Here is a 20,034-nt window from a genome sequence, read left to right as displayed (position 1 = left end):
AACTTTCAGTGGTAAATTATTCAAGTGTTTAAGGCTCAGAAGTTTGAGCAAATTGCTGCCCCCCTTCCTCCTTTCTTAAGTGCAGGAGGCAGAGTGTTAATGATGTGCACTGCCAGGCCTGAAACTACTGTGGGCCTGGACTTGAGGTTTGATCTTCTCTTTTTATCATTCTTATATTTTCCCCTTTAGTGTTTTTAAGTGCTGGGATCTTCTGCTAATGTAAAAAAAGAAAAAAAAGCAATTAACATTGAATCCAGCTGGTGTTATGTAAGAGATTCTTACAATGCAATTAGTGCTAAAGAATCTGCCTTTTTAATGTTTTGTCAATGTAGGTAAAAGCTGCCAGCGTGTCTAATAGATACACAAAGCAATACCTAACAGATATGTTATTAGGACAATGCTGCGGCGGTTTTTGGCCTGTAGCTGCCAGCAGTGAGAGAGGAAGGGAGGGTCAGGATACAGTAGTGTATAATGGTGTCTAGTGTGAGTCCACACAACAGATGAAGTCATTTCACACTCGTCTGTGAATGAAATGAGAGCCCGGCGATACCATCTCCCCTCGCACTCGCTCTCTGCCAGCTAAGCTTTTGATCTTCCCAAGCGGCGCTGAAATGATCTTCTGTCCGAGTTTTTTACAGCGAATCAGTGCCGGACAATTCTCTCCCTCTGTCCCCATTTTCTGTCTCGTTCTGAAAAGCCGCAAGTTCAAAGCTGGAGCCCAGATGAGATGAGCACCACTCGCAAGGAATTACATTAGTGCCTGCCTGTCCCATGTGCTGGCACGCAATACATCAGAAAGAGAAGAGAATATTTCATGACTTGAAGATGGCCTCATGGTTTTGTAAAGGGCTGACAGAGTGTTATTGCAAGACCTAAATTCCTGTGGCATTAACCTGCATCTGTGTCGATTGGAGTCTGAGTGCGAGAGAGAGCAAATAACGATTTGTGCAGATGATCGGAGGGAAACATATAGATGTGATCCAAATAACTCAAGCACTAAAGGTGCAAATGACACATTTTAATTGCCTATATTTTATTCATAAACTGTATATTAAAGATGGACGCGGCCACCATGCCATTACACATTAGTTAGTTCTGTCTTGACGCCTTGAGCTCAGCAGTTTGGCTGTCGTGTAACTGATGCTTTGAATCTGCAGATATCAGGGGAAGGGTGGCCTGCACTAAGAACTCAAAGGCCATCGTATCCTCATACATAAACACTTCCCAATCACAAGGTAGACTGGCTTGCCCTAAAGCAAATCCTCCTTTCTGCCTCTCAGGTGGACCATCATTTAAAAAATGAGCATAATGTTGTATTAAAGAGGATCTCTTGTGCTCATTTACACGAGTTTCTTGTTAGACTCTACTGGAGTAGTTTTGCATTATTCACATTTTAAGTTCCTTGCTTTGATGAAGCCCCTCAATTCATCTTTTGTGTAAAACAAGCTGCCTGCTCCTCACCCTTAAAGCCAGCGTGACTCTGATTGGCTGCCCCTTCTAAACAAAAGGTTGGAACAGAAAGTGGGCGGGATATTTGTGCTCACATCCAGAGCTGTGTGACCATATTAAAAATGTGCTCTCTTTGAAATTATGCAAAACCAAGAAGTCTAACTTTGGCCATCATTAATACGACCCACTATTTTAACACAGACAAAAATAGGGAATATATAACAGGATATATTAAATTAGTTTTCCCATATACTTCCAAGCAGTCGGACTTCTATATTTGAAACCAGAGAAGTCATCCCCTGCCGGGTATATAAAGGAATACAGTTTTAATACAGCACCAGAGTCCAGTGGAGTTTCATGATGTAAACTGCCTCAAAATTCAAACCTCTTCCTGCATGTGTCTTTGGTGAGAGCCAGCCAGACTGACTGTCTATTACACTAGCTTGAGATTTACTTACAGAGAAATGTAACGTTCAGTCTTATTCTCTGTATGAAAGTTTATAAACAGATTTTAGAACTGTCAAATTGTTTGGATAGTCTGAATCTTTTAAATCATCTTCATATACAATTGTGGTACCACAAATGTGGGTTACGACAGAGTAAAGTGCTTTGACAGAAAAGAGCCAAACAGGAAGTTACAACAGACATGAGACCTCAATTGTGATGCGGCAGAATTTAAAGTAGCCATTATATTCAAAATACTCTATTTAGGGTAAAAGCAAACCAAAGATGTTGATAATAGCACCTCTCTGCATTACAAAACCCTGTGTCAAACTGATGGATGTTTACAGTGGGCAGTTTGAGGTATAATTTTCTAAATTATAGTTTGGCCTTTATGGTTGCTTTTCACTGCTGTCGGATTCGTTATAAGCACTCCTGCCACCTCCTCAGATCGACGTCATAATGATGGACAAAAATGACTATGCACTGGATTGTGCCATTAAATGTAGAGGTTAGTGAATCACTGTAAAAAAAAAGTCCAAAAATACATACAAGCTGGTATGTGTCAACATGTCAAAGCAGACAAACACATTTACACCCTCATCTTTTCCTCTCACCCACACACGCATACACACACTTCCTGTATTCACATGGAGTGAAAGCAACATGCAGGGAGGGAGAGTTGAGCCATGAATCATGACTATTATCATTAGGTTAAGCACCAACCAACCCCAAAGGCAGTGAAAGCCTCTGTGGAGAAACGGCACTCTAAATGAGCCTGATTATTATTATTGTCCTCCAAATGAGAGTGATTAGTATTGATGTCTAAATGAGCACTGAGGTTATTATTGCCATGATTATTATTATCATTATTATTATTTTTATTATTATTATGGTGGTGCTGTTATGAGGAGCAGGCAGCCTCGCTCATCCTCACTTCATTCACTTTTAATTCCACAGGCTGCCTCTTTTACCGACAGCAGCAGCACCACATGGCGGCTGTGACACGCGCGCGCGCGTGCACACACAAAAAGAAGAAAAATCTCCTAAAAGCACGCTGAACAGTAATGCATATTTGTTTACATTCAATGCATATATGCAAACAAACTGCAGTCATAGGTAGACATGTAATATTGAGTCATGCTGACAGTCTGACATGCATATCTAAATGCAAATGCAGACCCTCAAAAGGCACACATGTGCACAAATACAGACTAAAATGAATCTGCACTAACCTGAAGGAAGGCCGCGTGCGGCGATGCTTCAGTGTCTGATGGAGCAGATGGTTGCAATTGCTTTTGTTCCCTGTAACAAAATTAATAAATTATCATTGCATGTGGACAGATTACAGATCGAAGGAGCCAGCTGAAAGGAGAGTCCCGTATGTTAATTCAGTTAACGTGATCGACGTGAGGGGCCCATCATCCCTACCGTCTTGTTTTTGGAGCTAATCGTTGCTGCTATTCTGTAAGTAAATATGGCTGCTGTGGTCGGTTTCAGTACTTTCAATACACTGTTGTGCTGTACTGTTACTAAAACATTACAATGATCGGCACAGTCGTTCAGATTTAGATTTTTTCTTTCTCTTAAAGATCCAGAGGATGTTTGGTGTTGATAGCAGGCTTCAGGTTTAAAATTTGTCAATGTGTGTGTGTGTGTGTGTGTGTGTGTGTGTGTGTGTGTGTGTGTGTGTGTGTGTGTGTGTGTGTGTGTGTGTGTGTGTCAGGAAGGCTGTCAGATCACTTTGCTGATTGGCCAATGTGACAGGCATTAAAAAGAGCCGTGGGAAGGTAAAAGGAGGAGGCGGGCTGCTCAGCTGTCAATCACTGCCAGTCACCAGTACAGCTCAGCTCGCAAAGTGTCACCTGGGCCTACACACACAAATGCGTGCACAGACACACAACCTTTTAAAGCCCACATGTACTGACATAATCCATAAATCTCTGTGCATATATTCCCAAACACACAAAAGCACATTCACATGAGAAAAAAAACAACAACTTTGCACTGCTTTGCACACGTTTTGATTGGCTCTATCATGTACACACACACACACACGTGCACGTATAGTCGTCATTCTTAACACAGGCAGGCATTCAGTTTGACAGAGTAATTATGACGTCCCACTCTGGTGCAGCCCTGGGCTGAAAGGTGAGAGTTATCGATCCCACACAGGAGGAAATTTATCAATGTCCAACCGCTCAGGTCTGACAGGAACCCAATCCACTTAGAGCGCAACGTTCAAACTGTTCAGGTCTGCTCAAAAAACACACCTCTGCCCACCTCAGTGGAGGGGCAGCCAGCCAGGATGAAGGTCCCCTTATGGGTTAGAGGGTGACATCTGATCACCAAAGTGGTTTTTTTTCTCCTGCTGCTTAATCTTTTTCTTCTGGCAGTTAACAAATTGAAAATAATCCTGAATGATTTAGAAAATATTCCAAGTCAAACGTGATATTTTCCATTGAGATCTGGGAAATTTAAATAAAATTTGAGAAGAAATAGCATACAATCCTGCTTACTTTGGGTGGATTGAGTGCATGCTTCTGTTAGAAACTGCAGTGGAAAGTGTCAGAAATACTCCAAATATTTTGTTAAAGTGGCTTACAAAGACCTTATGGATATGCATTTAGCAGTTGTGTACTGTGTCTTCAAAATAAAAGTCTTTCTAGACCTTCTAACTTTCTTACACTGTTTGAAGGGTAGTCAGGTAGTCAGCTACGTGAAATTAAACAAGTAGTTTAACTACATTTAGCATTATCATGCAAGAGCTTCAGTTCCATTGGTATTGGTGTAGGAATTTAATTAGTTTAGTTACTCTTTTGCAGTTAACTGCTGAACCAGCTTTCCACTATGAAAGGAAAAGGATGATTCCTACTTCTTCCTACTTCTACTTGTAGGGTAGTGAGATATATAGGCTATGGTATTTTGGGAGAGTTTTATAAAGGACTTCTAAAAGAGCTCTTTTTACAGTAACCTCAAATAAACCTTTTTTAAGTTGTGTGAGTCTACATTTTATTATTTCCATATCACATGTACATTTTCAGGTTTATCTTTCTTCCCAGGCTATTTTTCTTAAGTAATATTTGTTTGTCATCTAGGTCTTTTCCTGCGATTAGCATGTTGTAAGTGTCCCACCATACTGCAGCTTTTTGGCATTTTTTAGTATTTGCTAGGAGGCAAAATTCATGAAGACTCACCTTCCTGCAATACCAAGCCAATGAAGAGCCATGAATTGCTTTCCCCTCCAGTTGTGCACTGTCTTGAGAGTTAATTTTATTGCTTTAGATTTTGGGGGGCTATTCCTGCTGTGTTATTTACACACGTATCATCATCTTATTTTTTAGCTTAGTTTTCAGTGAGCACCTTACATTTAACTTGTAACATTCGTATCACAAGAAATGAATTGTTTTGAAATAAAGGTTAAGTGAAAGCTGCCTCGATCACATTGAGCGCCACTGTTTTAATTGAATGAATATGAGATCATTTGTTTCCTCTTACTATGCTGCCCACAGTCTGAGCTCTGGGTCTGTTGTGTCTTGTGTTGCAGTAAAAGCTTGTCTCAAAATATTTAGACTGCTTTCAGAAACTCCCTGAACTCTCATGTCGGTTGGAGTCAAGAACGTTTATTTTTGACTGACAGATGAAGGCATTAGACCCTGACTTGCAGCAGCTTGAGAAGATTTTTATCAAGATTGTAACTACATACTGGATTCCTCGACACAGGAAGTCTCACTAATATTTTATTACTAAGACTGTAAAACATGGAACCACAGAACAAATGTAAGATGCAAGATCCAGGTTATTTAATGATGATGCCCCCAAAGGTTTTAAGACAACAACCCAATGCAAAAAAAATACTTCAGCTTACTTTGTCCAAAACTAACAAATGACAAATGAACACATAAAAGAAAATATAATTACAAATCAAATAAAAGCATTATTAGGATTTTTTATTTTGCATTATTAAAACCACAACGGACAAGACCAGGGCACAGAAAAGAGATAAAGAAACAAAGGGAAGTTGGGGAGAAAGTTAACAGAAAGAGAGTTATGAGAGTTATGTTATGTTTCGAAAACATTTACACGCCTGGTTTATCATATTCTTTCAGGCAGATTTCCCAGTTTGTGAAATGTCTTCAGGTATCTTCATATTGGTGTTTAAGTCTGGTCTTTGGCTCAGGAACAAACAGAAATGTAGCTGTTTGTGTTAGCGTCATGCCCATACATGCTAAAAAGCATCCCGTAACATGATGCTACCACCCTCATGCTTCACTATAGCAATCTTACAGTTTGGAGCAGATTGGTAACCTATCCAAAAAGTGCACTATATCTCTCACCATTTAACAGCCCTGTAATGCTCTATGGAAAATTGGGACTTTAACACGTAATCCACTAGAAAACCTTGAAAATAATCACAGTTAATGTCTGTTTTTAGTAGTAATTACAAATCTATGATACACAGATACATCTGGCTTGGTTATTTTTGTTTTATGTGCAGTATACATGCAGATAAGACAAACTATATTTTCAAACCACATCAGAAAGGAATCAAGATGGGCTATTTATTTCCTTGAAATCATTTTAGCAATTTTCTGGATAATAAAGAAGCAGATTGTTCCCTCCATTTATAGTCGTTCGGTCAATATTTCTGTCAGAAGACTGCTTTCAAAATGAGATTGTCACGAGAAAGGCCCATTGACTAAAAAAATCGTAGTGAAAAGTATATCCATTAGAGAAATATGTGTGTGTAATTGTGTGTTTTAAAGTTTTGATCTTGCACACTACGATGAAAACTTGTGTGTGTATGTGTGTGTCCATGTGTGTTATTTGTCTTTTCACTCATTGACTCAACCGTCATAGCTGCAGAGAACCTGTGGACATCTTCCCGAAGCCTGAGGTGATGTCCAGGCCTTCATTTTTCTCAGACAATGAGTGGAATCATTTCCCCTCGCCCAGACCTCTCCATCATTATTGACATAGAATTATTGATCAAGACCTCAGCCGGTAAATTACAACCTATTAGTCAAACCCTTTTGCCCAGATCTGAAAAAAACAAAGAGCAAGCGGGTTGATTGAGTGAGATTATGGAGAAGTTTGATGGTCTGCAAGTCAGTTTATACTGCTGACTGGTGTAATATATTCTGGATATTCCTGTTTAGGAGATTTATTTGTTGAATGCAGATTAACCAGCAGACAAATACAAACTGGCCGGGCCATTCCTCAAGGTGCTGCTGCCGCTGAATCAAAATTAGTTCAAGGAAGCCGAGGTTCCAGGTGAAATCTACAACACTAAAGTTAGAGAGCACACCAGCCTCACTTAATTTTTTTCTTCTTCTTCTTCTTTTTTTTTTTTGATGTTTTGCCTCAGGCCAATTCTACTAAAGAGAAGTAATTTGGCTTATCTTATCCCAGAGACCTAGCAGCTGCTTTTTATTCTTTTTTGTGAGGTCTTTTTTCTCATTTAGTCCAACAAAGATTGTCCTCATAGATTGACCTTCTCTGTGCCTGCAGGCCGTTGCCCTCATGCCAGTAACTAGATAACACACTCTATCAGAGATTTGAGAAAATCATTGGGAAAGCAGTGGGGCTGATAGTGGCATCAATCCTAACCTGACACCAGGCTGGGTCAACCATTTATCTCTCCACACCGCCTCTGGTCACAACAGCGGCCATCTTGCTCTGCTACATCCTTCTTTAATAACCTTGGCCATGTCTCTTTACAGACTGAGAGGATAAGGCGTAGCGGCACTCCTAGTGCCTTGTCTGATCGCCGCCGCTTTGTTTGCATTTAAAACCGCCGAAAATCACATTCAAACGAATTCACCGTGTACATTTCAGATCGACGAGATTCTCCAGTACAAGCGCTCCAACGAGCAAACAAGCAAACACGCGCGCGCACGCACAAGAAAGACGCATCTAACAAGAGGGCCAAAGCTCACAAACTCGTTAGCATAGCAGTTAATGGTGACTCCGCTGTCATTAATTCCCCACGGTGTTTGACTTAAATGCTTCTATATTGGTGAAGTGAGCGCTTCCCAGAGGCCTCCTAGAGCTGAGATCATTGTTTTTCACTTATTAACAATGAACTTATGATCAGAGCGCCACAAGGCTCCTAAAAATGCCCCATAGGATCATTACAGTCCCTGTGTGTGTACCTATGTGTGTGTGTGTTTGATGCCAATGAGGCCGGCAGAGCAGCAGTGTGTCCGAGGCTCATCTCGGTGCTCTGTGGCGCAGCCAGGATGAGTGGGGAGGTTAAATGGGGCGTCATCAATCTCAATGAAGTGCAATTATTTTCTCACTTATTAATCATTGCCGGCTAATAGCTAGTGGCAAAGCGGAGCCAACCATTTGTCAAACTTAGCAGATTTCTGTAATTTTGTTTCCCCGTTTCCCTCTAATGTTTGTGTAGACTTTGGCAGATATCTATGGAGGGCTGCAATAAGTCTGTGCCTCCAAGTATCTATCTCCTACCTGCACTGCAGAACTAACCAAACTTCTCGCTGTTTCTCCATGTGAGTGATTCTCTCTATTTCAGAGCTGAGTGACTATTTCATGGTCTGTGGCAGAGCAGAATGAAAAGCTTTATTTGCAGGGCGCAGCGCGGACACCCGATTGATGGTTAACTACACTCTCATCCTTACAAACTTCACTCATTACGCCACACTGTATGTTGTTTGTTTCTTGTTCCGCTATAATATATGAACGTATTTATACTTAATTAGATGTTGCATGCATTCTGAAACATTTTCCATGCTGAGAAATAGCACAGCCCCATGGCAATCACAAATGTAACTTGACATTTATAAGAAAGGTCATTATGTGCATTTTTATCTGGCAACTCCTAATTTAAGAGTGACTTAATACTAGGTTGAAAAGCATTGTTTTACTGCACTCTCTGGTTGCACCTCTGACTATATCTACTGATGTCACGGCATACTGACACACCCCTAAAGTGCTTTTGCATCCCTGCACAGAATCAAGAAGCTGCTTTAATCATTGCATTATGATTGGTTATATAACCAGGACCTGCCCAACAAGTACTCCAACTCAAGTTTTTTAAACAACATTGAGTGCCCACGCGTTACCAAAGGTTCAGGCTCAAAATCTTACTGATTAGGTTTTTGACAATATTTTGGTTTTATTGAATATATTTACAACCTTTTACATCCCTGTATCCTGAAACATGTTAAAGAGCCCTGAATACCTCATTTCCATCAACAGGAGCTGGTCCTTATGCTGATACTGGTGCTGGCCAGCTCTGTCTTGGTGCCTTTTAAGAATCAGCCAAAATTTTGAGAAGATGGATAGAAAATAATGAAAGCAAACAGAATCGAATGGGTTCCATTTGTCATGACTCCTGAGTTTTGTACCTCAGTTCTGAATGTATGTAGTAGGCGTTTCCTGGTTAGTTTCTTTATGATTATATTCTGAGCTCAGTCTTTAGGATTTATAGTCTTCAGTTTTGGCTATTTTTTAAATCCATTTTCTGCTACTTCTGCTTGTAGTTTTCCCCTATGTCAAGTTTGTGTCGTGCTGCGTTTGTGTCAGTGTCCTATCTCTGTTTTATGTTGCTTCCTGTTTTACTTGCTTTACTTTGTCCTCAGTTTTAATTCTTGTTTTTTCTTTTCCTTGATTTCCAGCCACGTGTCATTACCCTGCTGTGTCCACTACCATGATTACCTCAGTGTACACAGACAGACAGACAGATAGATAGATCTGCATCCACCCATAACTGAATTATTGCAATGTTTTTCCCATAACTACTGGATGGACACCAACACTGACGAAAAAAAAGCACAAGTTTCCCAGGTTCCAGCTTTCACCCTTAATAATCACTGTATATTGTACATGTTATTATTTATATATTAGGAGCTTCCTATTTTCTGTGCGAAGGTGGTGTTGGACTGGCTGTCACCAAACAGCAGAAAGACGATGTCATCTTAGTGTAACATGTAAGAGCTTAAGAGAAACATATTTCACTCCAGAGCTCATAGAAGGCAAAATAAAGCCAAAAGCAAGAACATCTTCACAAGACAGCATTATTCTGTTTGCTGATAAAGCCAAATGCTGTAAAGTGCTAAGATGTTTGTGGGTCTTCAAGTAGCCATAAAATCCTTTTTAAAAGCTCTTAAAGGGAAACTTTCTCTTCAGCTTGAGTCAAGTCAAATATATTATATAAAATATAGGCTATAAGTCAACTACTTCACTTCTCAGTAGTTAAAGGCCTTTAAAATCTAATCAATCAACTTCACTTTGCCTTAGATGAAAATACACTTTTGTAGGATTATTTCTGGTGAGAGCTTCGTGTATTTATATTTTTGGTCTGTCACTTCTCACAGTTCTAAGGTGGTTGTGTTGGAAACACGTGATGTCACATGTTTTCTTAAGCCAATCAGAATTTAACTGTATAGCAAAAAATGAAATTGGTATACGATGACAGCTGCAGGGCTTGTTGTATTGTGTTGCCAGGGAAACCCTACTGTCTGTCACAGCTGAGTGGATAACACAAATGTTTCTTTGAAGGACATATTGCAACTCTTAACTATTAACATTTATTAAGTTGTGTTTATTGATTCAATAAATTACATTTTAAACAAATAACAAGACTTCAAACCAAATTTTATCAGATAAATTAAGCTAATTCAGAGGTACCTAGAATATCTATATGATAAAAGGCATAATGTCAATTTACTCCCAGCAAATTCTAATTTTGGATAACTAAATAACTTGAGTACTTTGACTTTGATCTCTCTACATTTCAATGAATCTTCCTGGTTAAATAAAGGTAATAAAGGTGAGACAGGGTATAAAATCAGCTGTCTCAAATGTTGTTTAATGGTAAGTTACTCATCATCCTTTTTACACACTATATAATACATGATTGAAGACTACAGGCAATATGGAAAAAGCAATTACCTTCACCAGTGTGAGCTAAAAATTCTTTATGAATGTGTAATAATTAGTTTTAATTCTTTCATATGATAGGAGACATTTAGCATAGTGGCACATTACATTAGCTCTATGTTGAAGATCGGTCCTACAGAAATTATTGCATTGTATGACTGCTGGGTATCAAGTCCTTTTCCAGAATGGACTTGCTAATTTCAGCTTAGTTGTCATTGTTTAGAAAAAAGCATACGTAGTTTTTCTTTTGCAGTGTTTTGTTGCTATTTTAGTCTATTTTTTTATTAATGAGATAAAGGCTGACATCTATCTGCAAGCGTTTGTTTTATGTTTTATTAGACAACATGTACTTAAAGTTATCAGTGAAGTATGTAGCTTTATGTGAATTCATCGGTAGGAGGGGGAAGAGGTATACAAACAAGAACTAATTCAATAAAAAATACATTTTCACTGCATTCAATTGTGTGTAATTTGCCTCAGTGATGTAACCTCGACATTCATTCCATTTGATTCCAGTGTGACTGAGAGACGCGGTGATGGATAAATGGCTGGTGTGATCCGTAATTCGCCCCCAGCTAAACGATGAAGAGCAGACAGATGTGTTTAAAGAAATCACACAGCCCTGTGGATGTGTTTGGTTTGGCAGCATTGTCACTAAAACCCTGCTGAGTGAAACTTCAACCACGGTCAATGTGAGACATCTAGTGGCAGAAAAGGAAAAGTACACTTTTTTGTTTTGTTTTTGTTTGTTTTTTTGTTTACCGTCATTTAAACAGACTCTTCCCTGAAGACTAACAATGTAATGTAACCTGTTTGCCCTGAGCAGCAGAGAGCTCGGTGCCTTTTCTGGCGGTATTTAATTAGTCACAGCAGCTCTAAAAGTTATAATAGCAGAATTTGTATTGTTTTAAATGCAGAAATGTTGCCGTCAATTGACAGTCAAAGTGTGTAATTGTAAAACTACAATTACTGTTCCTTTATGGACTTTTTTTCCTGTCATTTATGGTGTGCTAAAGCTACAACAGCCTATAGGCAAAACAAGAGCACAATGGCAAAAAAAAAAAAAAAGGATTCACTGCGGCTCTTTCCCCTTATCTTCTTTTACTTTTCGTAACAGCACTGAATATTTCCACTGGGAGCCTTTTTCATGTCTGCCTTCACTCCTCTAATAATATCATTGTTATGGTGCTTTAGCCCCTTCTCCAGTGATAAAATGTTAAAATAAAAATCATTAAAGCTCAGTGATTTAGGACTCGTCTCACCTTGAAATAGCCCTGCAGGAAATTCATGTGTTCAAATAAAGTGTAGACGAATTTCACCCAAGATAAGTATGCTCTTTCCTTTTTTAAAAGCAATGGCTATGTTTTGTGTATTTGTTAACCCTTTGTCACATACGTATAAATACTGTATGTTCATATTTGTACCTCGTGTTCTGACAAACAAGTTTTGTTTGGGGTCATCATTGATTTCAGCATCTTATTCAACTTCTTTCAGCTGCTGCCTTCAGGAGTTACCACAGTTATCATCTCCCTCCATTTTACTCTATCACTACCAACCCTTTCGTGTCACACCAACCCTCCATCCAAGGTATTTAAAATCATCCTCCTTCACCTTACCTTACATCTTGACTGCTACACTTGTCTCCCTCTCATTCACACGCATGTAATCTGTCTCGCTTCTCCTGATTTTCATTCCTCTTCTCTTCAAAACATACCTCCAACTCTCTAGGATCTCTTCCACCTACTTCTTACAGGTTATAAGACATAATAGTCCACAGAGACTCCTGCTTACTTCATCTGTCAACATAACATAAGTCTTTCTTGACTAATTTAGTACTGAAAAAATAATGCACTTTCTCTTTCTAGAGGTCATAAATATCTGCTATATATTTGTTAATAAAGAATAAAAAATATTTTATGGCACAAGTATAAAATGCAGACTATTCATATGTATTCACATGTACTGTAATATCAAGTGCTTACCACAAGAGGGCCTCCTTGAAACATAAATGGATGACACTTCCACGTCTGAACAGCAGACCACCCACCCGGATAGTTTCATTGTAGACTAATTCAATCACTACTAATAATAGTCACTTCTAGCGTTTGTCCAGAGGAATTACAAGGTCACGTGGTCATGTGCTCAGACTTTTACCTGTTTCACAGCCACTTTTTCACCGTGGGGCCTAATCCATGTGGGTCAGAAGATTAATGTGCAAAACCGACGCAATTAGTTTGCAGGATTATGAAATACTTCCAACTCACAGCTCCGACAAAAACAATGTAGTCATTACGGAGATTGGTGTCCTAAATGGGTGTTTTTGTTCTAGATTGCGATCTCTAATTCCCCATTTTCATCATTTTCGGGAAAAGCTGATAAATTAATCACCTATTCATTTTTACCTTCGCTCCAGATGACTCACAGAGACGTTTGGGCGGTTTTGTTTGTTTTTTGTTTTTTGTTTTTCGAAGGGACTCCTCCCTTTCTGAAGTACACAACTCCACATATGGTCATCGTGTCCCCGCCCCACTAACCCAGGCTCCGAGTATCGTCTCTCCGCCCAGAGCGTGAGTCTGGCCTCGAAGATAACAGTGGAAACTGGGCAGGGTCTGTCTACACATGAAGGCACCTTGACTGCGTGCGCGGTGTGCTTTCTCTTTTCAGCGCTGAGAAGACGTTGCGCTGATCGGAGGATTTAAAGTGAGCTTAAGTTGGACTCGGTGTGACATTTGTGGATCCCGTGGGCGTTGCTGCACTAACAGTGGCTGTGTTGCTCAACTTTGAGAAGTATGTGAATTTGTTGCGACGGCTGAGACGGAATGCGCGGATTTGGTGGCTTTTCCTCCTGTGTTTTCTCTTCGGATATCGTCGTGACTTCGGTCCACCTGCAGCCCCTATTCGCGTGTTTTGCAAGCGTGCAATCAATGGCAGTCATGCAGCATGATGTGAAGCTGCACCTCTGCTCCTAACAGACTGTTTACCTGTGTGGAAGGAGCAGAGTTGCACGTCGTGCCTTTGCAGAGGCTCCATGGGTAACCGCCGTGCGTAACGCTGGCTCTCCATGGAGGACTGGTGGAGAAGCCACTCATCGAAATCCCCACTTTAAAAAGACACTTGAAGAAAGATGAATCAAGACCAGGACGGGATCTCTTTAGCGGTACCTTCCTTTGGTGCTGGCCCCGGCAGAGAGAACCTCAGCGGGGAAAATACAAGCGTCAACAGCAGTGGTGGTGGTGGTGTTGGTGGTGCCTGTGGAATCCCCGCAGCCGGGACTTTTTGGCATGATTCCGGGGCTGGAGGTGGGGGACTTAGCCCGATCTCCGGGAGCTGCCCCTTGGACACCGGAGGGTTGCTGTCCACCGGAAAGTCTTGCAAAAGCAGGCCGGTGACAGTGGCCTATGTGGTGAACGGAGAGGCCAGCCAACAGAATAATCATGAGAGCATGGCCCTGCAGTGTCTGAAGGACGCTTGCGAGTCTGTGGGCAGCAAGCTAGAGACAGTGAACTTTGGTAAACTGGATTTCGGGGAGACCGCCGTGCTGGACAGGTTCTACAACGCAGGTGAGTCAAGTGAAGAAAGGCTTATAAATCTTTCCACATCCACCCACAACAAGCTTCCTAAACCGCCCTCAGCAAGTGAGAAGACAAACATTTTATAAAAGTGATTATTACGTGATTATTAGATGAGGTCATTTTTAGCCTTAACGGCAGCCTGTTAGGATTTTAGATCAATCCTCTAAATTGATTTTTTCGGCTTAATCTTTGCTCTCCATTATAATGATTAAGCCACAGTGGACCTCACTAAAGCTCAGTGACCCAGGAATGGCATTTAATTCATGAAAGAGTAGCACAAGAACCTCTCCCCTAAATTCCTTTCAGGGGCTCGAAATTCACGTTTACTGCATCACCTCTGTTGTTGGAAACTGTGCCTGCAGGACAGGTTGCTCTGGACTCCCTAAATACATCCCATTGCTCTGCATGTCATGGCTTGATGTTGCTTCCTTTAGATCACAGTGGTATCTATACTTAAATGAACAAAGCTGGAACTCATTGAACAATAGTTGCTGAGAAGTTGTATCATTTGCTCCACTAATGTGGGGATTATTGCTAGAGTTCCCCCTCCTATGGCTAGTTTCCCCTCTTCCATTGTGGGGTTCGGCATTGTGCTTCAGTGTCACAGTTTGAGCCACAAGCCTGGTCTTTCCACTGGAATCTGCTAACTTGAATCCCTTGATAGAAAGCACTTTCCATCTCTAATTCATGTTGTATATGTAGCAGTTGGCTCTAAATACTACTGAAAAGGTTTGGTTAAGTCATGAAAAACAAAACTATAATGCACATGGCGGATCTTTCTGTTTGAGAGCCAGAAACAGCAGCCAGTGTTTGCATTTCATTAAGATTGTATCAGTACGTGTTCAGCAGATATTGTAAATATAAAACAGTGTGACACGTCAAAGCCTTTCAAACAGTGGCATCTCTGCAAATGATGCTAATTTTGTTTTGGGTTTTTCTTTTTGAGGGGGGTTACTGTCAAACTCTGGTAGCCTAAAGACACAATCATTGCTTGACTCGTTATTAATATAGTAAAAAGAGTTTACCTGACAGGAGCTATAAAAAGATCAATCAATATGCAGTATGCAGGTTTTTTTCCTTATTATAAAAGACCTAGAAAATTCCTAAAAGAAAATATCTGTTTTATTAATGGTAATTGCATCAGTGTTAACAGTAACAAAACTAAGATTAAGTCACTGGGTAAAAAAACTATATTTTTTAAAACAAAAGCATCAATTCTAAGGTCACAGTGGTTAGAAGTCACTAATTAAAGGTCCATCTATTTTCTTAACCACTCATCCAGCTAAGCTCACAGGGAGCTGGAGCCAATCCTGGCTGACATTTGGTGAGAGGCGGGTAACTGGCCAGGTCACAATTCCACTCCCATTTGTACTTAAATCCACACCTATGACCAGTTTAGACCCAACAAGTTCCCAACCAGTTCAACCCAACAATAATATGTTTGCACTGTAGAAGGACACGCCAAGCTAAGGGAGAGTGTGTTAAACGATGCACTACCCAGCCGCCTCACAAATCTTAGCAACAACTGTCAAAAAGTAATGAAAATCAGGACACAAGGTCAGCAACCCCACCAAGGTGCTTATGAACATATTATAATTGTGCAAAATTTAGAGTTAAAATGTAACAAATTCTTAATATTATGCAAAAAGTAGCATAGAAAAAGTATATTTAATAACATTTTTATCCAACTATAGCAATGTAGTGATTATAAACTGATTATAGATAGAGCTGAATTAACCATATTTAGTTGCAGTAACAGCACTTATGTTGCCAACATCAGAGCCTACTAGTGAAGGCAGACAGGTGTATTGTTTGTTCCATGCTCGACATGCTTCTTGCTTCTCATATTATTGGCTGTACAAACACATCATGTTCCCAGTGTTTTGTTTGGTCTTTTTCCTCTGAGCTGGCGTGGAATTTTCTTATAATACACAGGGGAGGGCTGTGGCATTTTCCCAGACACACATTGCTATATCTGTTCACTCACACACCACTTCTTCATTATCCTCCTGCAGATGAAAGACCGGAAACAAAAAACTTGAGTGAGCTTGTTGGTTTCTGTCATTTGTCTGCTTCTGATACAATGAAAAGCTGTTCCTGACTGTCCTTACATGTCCTCCCCGCATGATGCTGTGGACAAAGAGGGTATTTGGCTGAAAGATGGCAGAGTCTGATTGTGAAACCCTCAGGACATGAAAAACAGGAAGTGTAGATGCAAAAGTTTGGCAACAGTGATAGTTAACCATATCTTATCACTGGGAATTTTGGTCACTACAGCCCAGTTATTCATGGAGTCAGAATTCAGATTTGAAGTCAGATTTGTGTAGCTTAGCCTATCTTACTCACACCACTGATCACATGATATTAACCAACATAAGTGGGGGGAGGAAAAAAACATGAGTAAGATGTGAATAGATTACATATGTACCTATCAGTGTTTTCAAAATTCAGATACTTACTGTATGTGTGGAATTTGTCACGGAACTATACGAGATTATAGTGGTCCTTGTTCTGCTCTGCATCTGCAGTAAATTTCACAGCAGATCTCCAAAGCAGAGCAAGGCCATTTGCAGTGCAAGAGAGTGGAGTTGGAGTGCATCCAACTGTGTGACAGAAGCCTCTCTGGAGAAGCAACTAATTAATATTGAGTTCAACCTGGCCAGCGAGCCAGTCTGTAGGTAAAACACAGGAGGGAAGGGCCAAGGTTGGTTTGCCAGCAGTGATCGGACTTTTAAAATAATAGAGAGCACGTTGTCTGCTAGTAAACTGATCACAGATTACGTTGTTTTCTCAGTTGGGTACAAAAATAAACATAAAAAAAAATTCCAAATACACATGAAATCTTACAAACTAACATCTGTGTAGAAAACGCTGAATTACATTTTCAGTAAATCATTTGTATTATGTGTCATATTCCTTTTATAAGATGTCGATTTTGAGCCAAGTGTGAAATTAAGCAGCAAATGTAATTTAATCTAAAATAAAAAAATAAAAAAATACAGCATGTTAGCAGATAATTGGGCACAAGTAACTAATAATTACAGAAAGGACAAAATCAGAGAAGTAAAATGCGAAGCAAAAATTCATACTTCATCATCCTGCTGATTTTGATATACACACAACTTTTATTATTATTATAACTATCGCAAAAAAGAAGCAGGTATGCCCTCACTGCCATGTTTCTCATCCCACTGCCTCTCCTGAGTAGCTATGCTGTAGATGGGTGGATATGAGTTTTCACTTGAATGGTTTTAGAATTTAGACCATTAATTCTATCCAAACAAATGTGCACATTTCTGTCAGCTAATTGAGGCTGTTGAAAATTGAATAACTTATTTAAAACATCTTAAATTTAAAAAAAAACCCAAAACAGTCTTTATCTGTATCTTTGTGATTAGCCTGATTCTCAGCCCCCAGTCTGGAGTACCAGCCTCAGTGATGGCCCATCTTATACTTGAGACAGAAAGTCATCAGGATTCAGTGCTTGAGTTGTTTCTCTCTTGATATCTTTGGCAGAGGCTGAAGTGAAAGAAGCTTTAGCTAAGGACTCTGAGGCTGCGCACCCTGAGACAAGAGTTTTCTGTTTCAGAAGGTAGTTCAACTTAAACTCTGAGTCAGTCAACTGGGTGACAAACTCTAAGAATGCCACTTGCTCGCTGGCAGGTTTTCTTCTGTTTCTCTCTGACTCTTCCTCCCCTCCCGTACCTGAACCATCTGCTGATACTCCGATTCATTTCTTCATACATAAAGTCGCTATCAAAGCTCAGAGTGAAGCAAATTATTTGACAGGAGTTTCCATTTTTACAAACACTGAAACGTCGGTTAGATGTTTCTTCACCATTCTATGTAAATTACACGACTGCTTTTATAATCAATAAGTACAGAGACAGCGATCATATTGCAGATTAATTATGAGAATCCTGTAGCACTTATAGTCTCCATGTTTCTGACTCATTTCTGTGTTGTAATCAGTCACACTGATGGAAAAATGACTGTCACAGTTGGACCTTGGCGGTGATGTGAATATCTGCGTAAAGTTAAGGCTGAAATGACTAGAGCAAAACTAAATGTATTTTAAAGTTACTTTTTAAATGCTGGCTTCACACGTTCTGACTGTGAGTAAAATAGTTTCAGATTCAGTCATTAAATTATGTCAAACAACAAATTCAAAATCTGAACTTGGACATGTTTTCTACTGAAAATTGCCTAAATCAGTCTCACAAACACATCAAACCAAAAATATATGTAAAAGATCAGCAAACATTCTTGATTTAAAATCTTTCAACCTTCTAAAACAATACTAAAATATCTTAAATTTATGAGACCAGAGTCTACAAAAGCTGAGACATTCCTTATAACATGTTTGTAAAGATTTATCGGTAAGTCATTCATTAAAAAAATGTGAATTTGTAATATTAGGCTGCCAGGAACTGAGTAAAACACCTCTGCTACATCTATAAGAGAGGCATTATCTATGAGTGATGGCTCATATTAGATCAAATTAGAAATGGTTAAATTGGGGAGCATTGAAGCAGAGGTTTTCTGTAAATCTCATTAAGCATTTTTATCCGGTAATGGCAGAAATAATGAAATTCTTTATGAGAAATCAGGTTTAAACTTCCCTGAATTACTGAGAAAATGCAGTGGCCGTAGACTGCTGCAAAAACAGTTTTTATTTAATAAAGACTGACTTGCGGGTGGATTGTCTATAGCTATCTGGGTAACAAATATCACATGTCCATCACTAAACTGTGTCTCTGTTTCTCCATATCTCCAGTCACATACCTTTTCTTTGTGTCAAATTACACCTGAATTATTAGATTTAATAATTAAATGACAAAATGAGGATTTCAGTTTCATCCAATAAAAAAAAAAAATCAAATTGAGTAAAGGACTATCACAGACAGTATAAATAAATTATATATTTTATATCAAATTCTTACTCATGTATAACGTTGGCAGAGTGGCCCAAGCTGATTAAAAGTCCCGTTTTTCAAATAAAAATCGCAGCCCATGCTGACACGTGTTCATATTCCTCGGTCCACTGGAATAAAATGAAGTCTCTGCTCTTTATTTATCTGTTGCCATGGTGATTCATAGTATCTGAGCTTCATGGATGATGGCTTTCTTTCTCTACTCACGCACATGCTAAACTCTGATCATCTGTTTTGGAATCAGAAACTCGTTTTACGTTTTTAACTCAGTTTGTTGAGCAGCGACTGCTTGGCAGCAGTACGACAACTTGATGCGTCCTGTTTCGAAACACTTTTTACAGTGTTGAAAGTGCAGCAGTTAATACTGTAGTATTTGCCAGGGATCAAATGGCGCACCTGTTCGTGTGTTTGTGTGCTGGGTCATAGCTGTGGTATGCAGAGCTTTATCCCTCTTGTTGATCATTACACTAAACCACTGTGTCATTTATAGGGTGCACATTGAATTTGTGAACAATTCCTGAGCACTTTAAAAGCTGCTCTACCTGAACCTGAGTGTTTGCTTACCACTCCATTACACACACACACCACACACACACACACACACACAGCACCACTCAGCCAACACAGATCTAGCTCACAAATTGTTTTCATGCTGCCCAGTTTACAATGTAGTAGTATTGAGAAGAGGAGTATATAATGGAGCACCAAGGTGAATGAGGTTGAAAAAAAAA

General features: G+C 39.6%; 1 protein-coding gene across 1 annotated transcript in view; it reads left to right on the top strand.

The window, feature by feature from the left end:
• Positions 1-13,352: 13,352 nt before the first annotated feature.
• map3k5 (mitogen-activated protein kinase kinase kinase 5) overlaps positions 13,353-20,034 on the top strand; it is an 84,304-nt gene continuing 77,622 nt past the window's right edge. Inside the window, exon 1 of the mRNA XM_005737257.2 lies at positions 13,353-14,357. Within this exon, the coding sequence (XP_005737314.1) occupies positions 13,922-14,357 (436 nt within the window). The 5' untranslated portion in view covers positions 13,353-13,921. The remainder of the gene's footprint in view (positions 14,358-20,034) is intronic.

This window comes from Pundamilia nyererei, unplaced genomic scaffold (assembly GCF_000239375.1).
Source record: "Pundamilia nyererei isolate P.nyererei 1_Seehausen unplaced genomic scaffold, PunNye1.0 scaffold00074, whole genome shotgun sequence".
Taxonomy (NCBI): domain Eukaryota; kingdom Metazoa; phylum Chordata; class Actinopteri; order Cichliformes; family Cichlidae; genus Pundamilia; species Pundamilia nyererei.
Note: the sequence above shows the minus strand (reverse complement) of the source record. Positions and strands in the feature narration are given on the sequence as shown.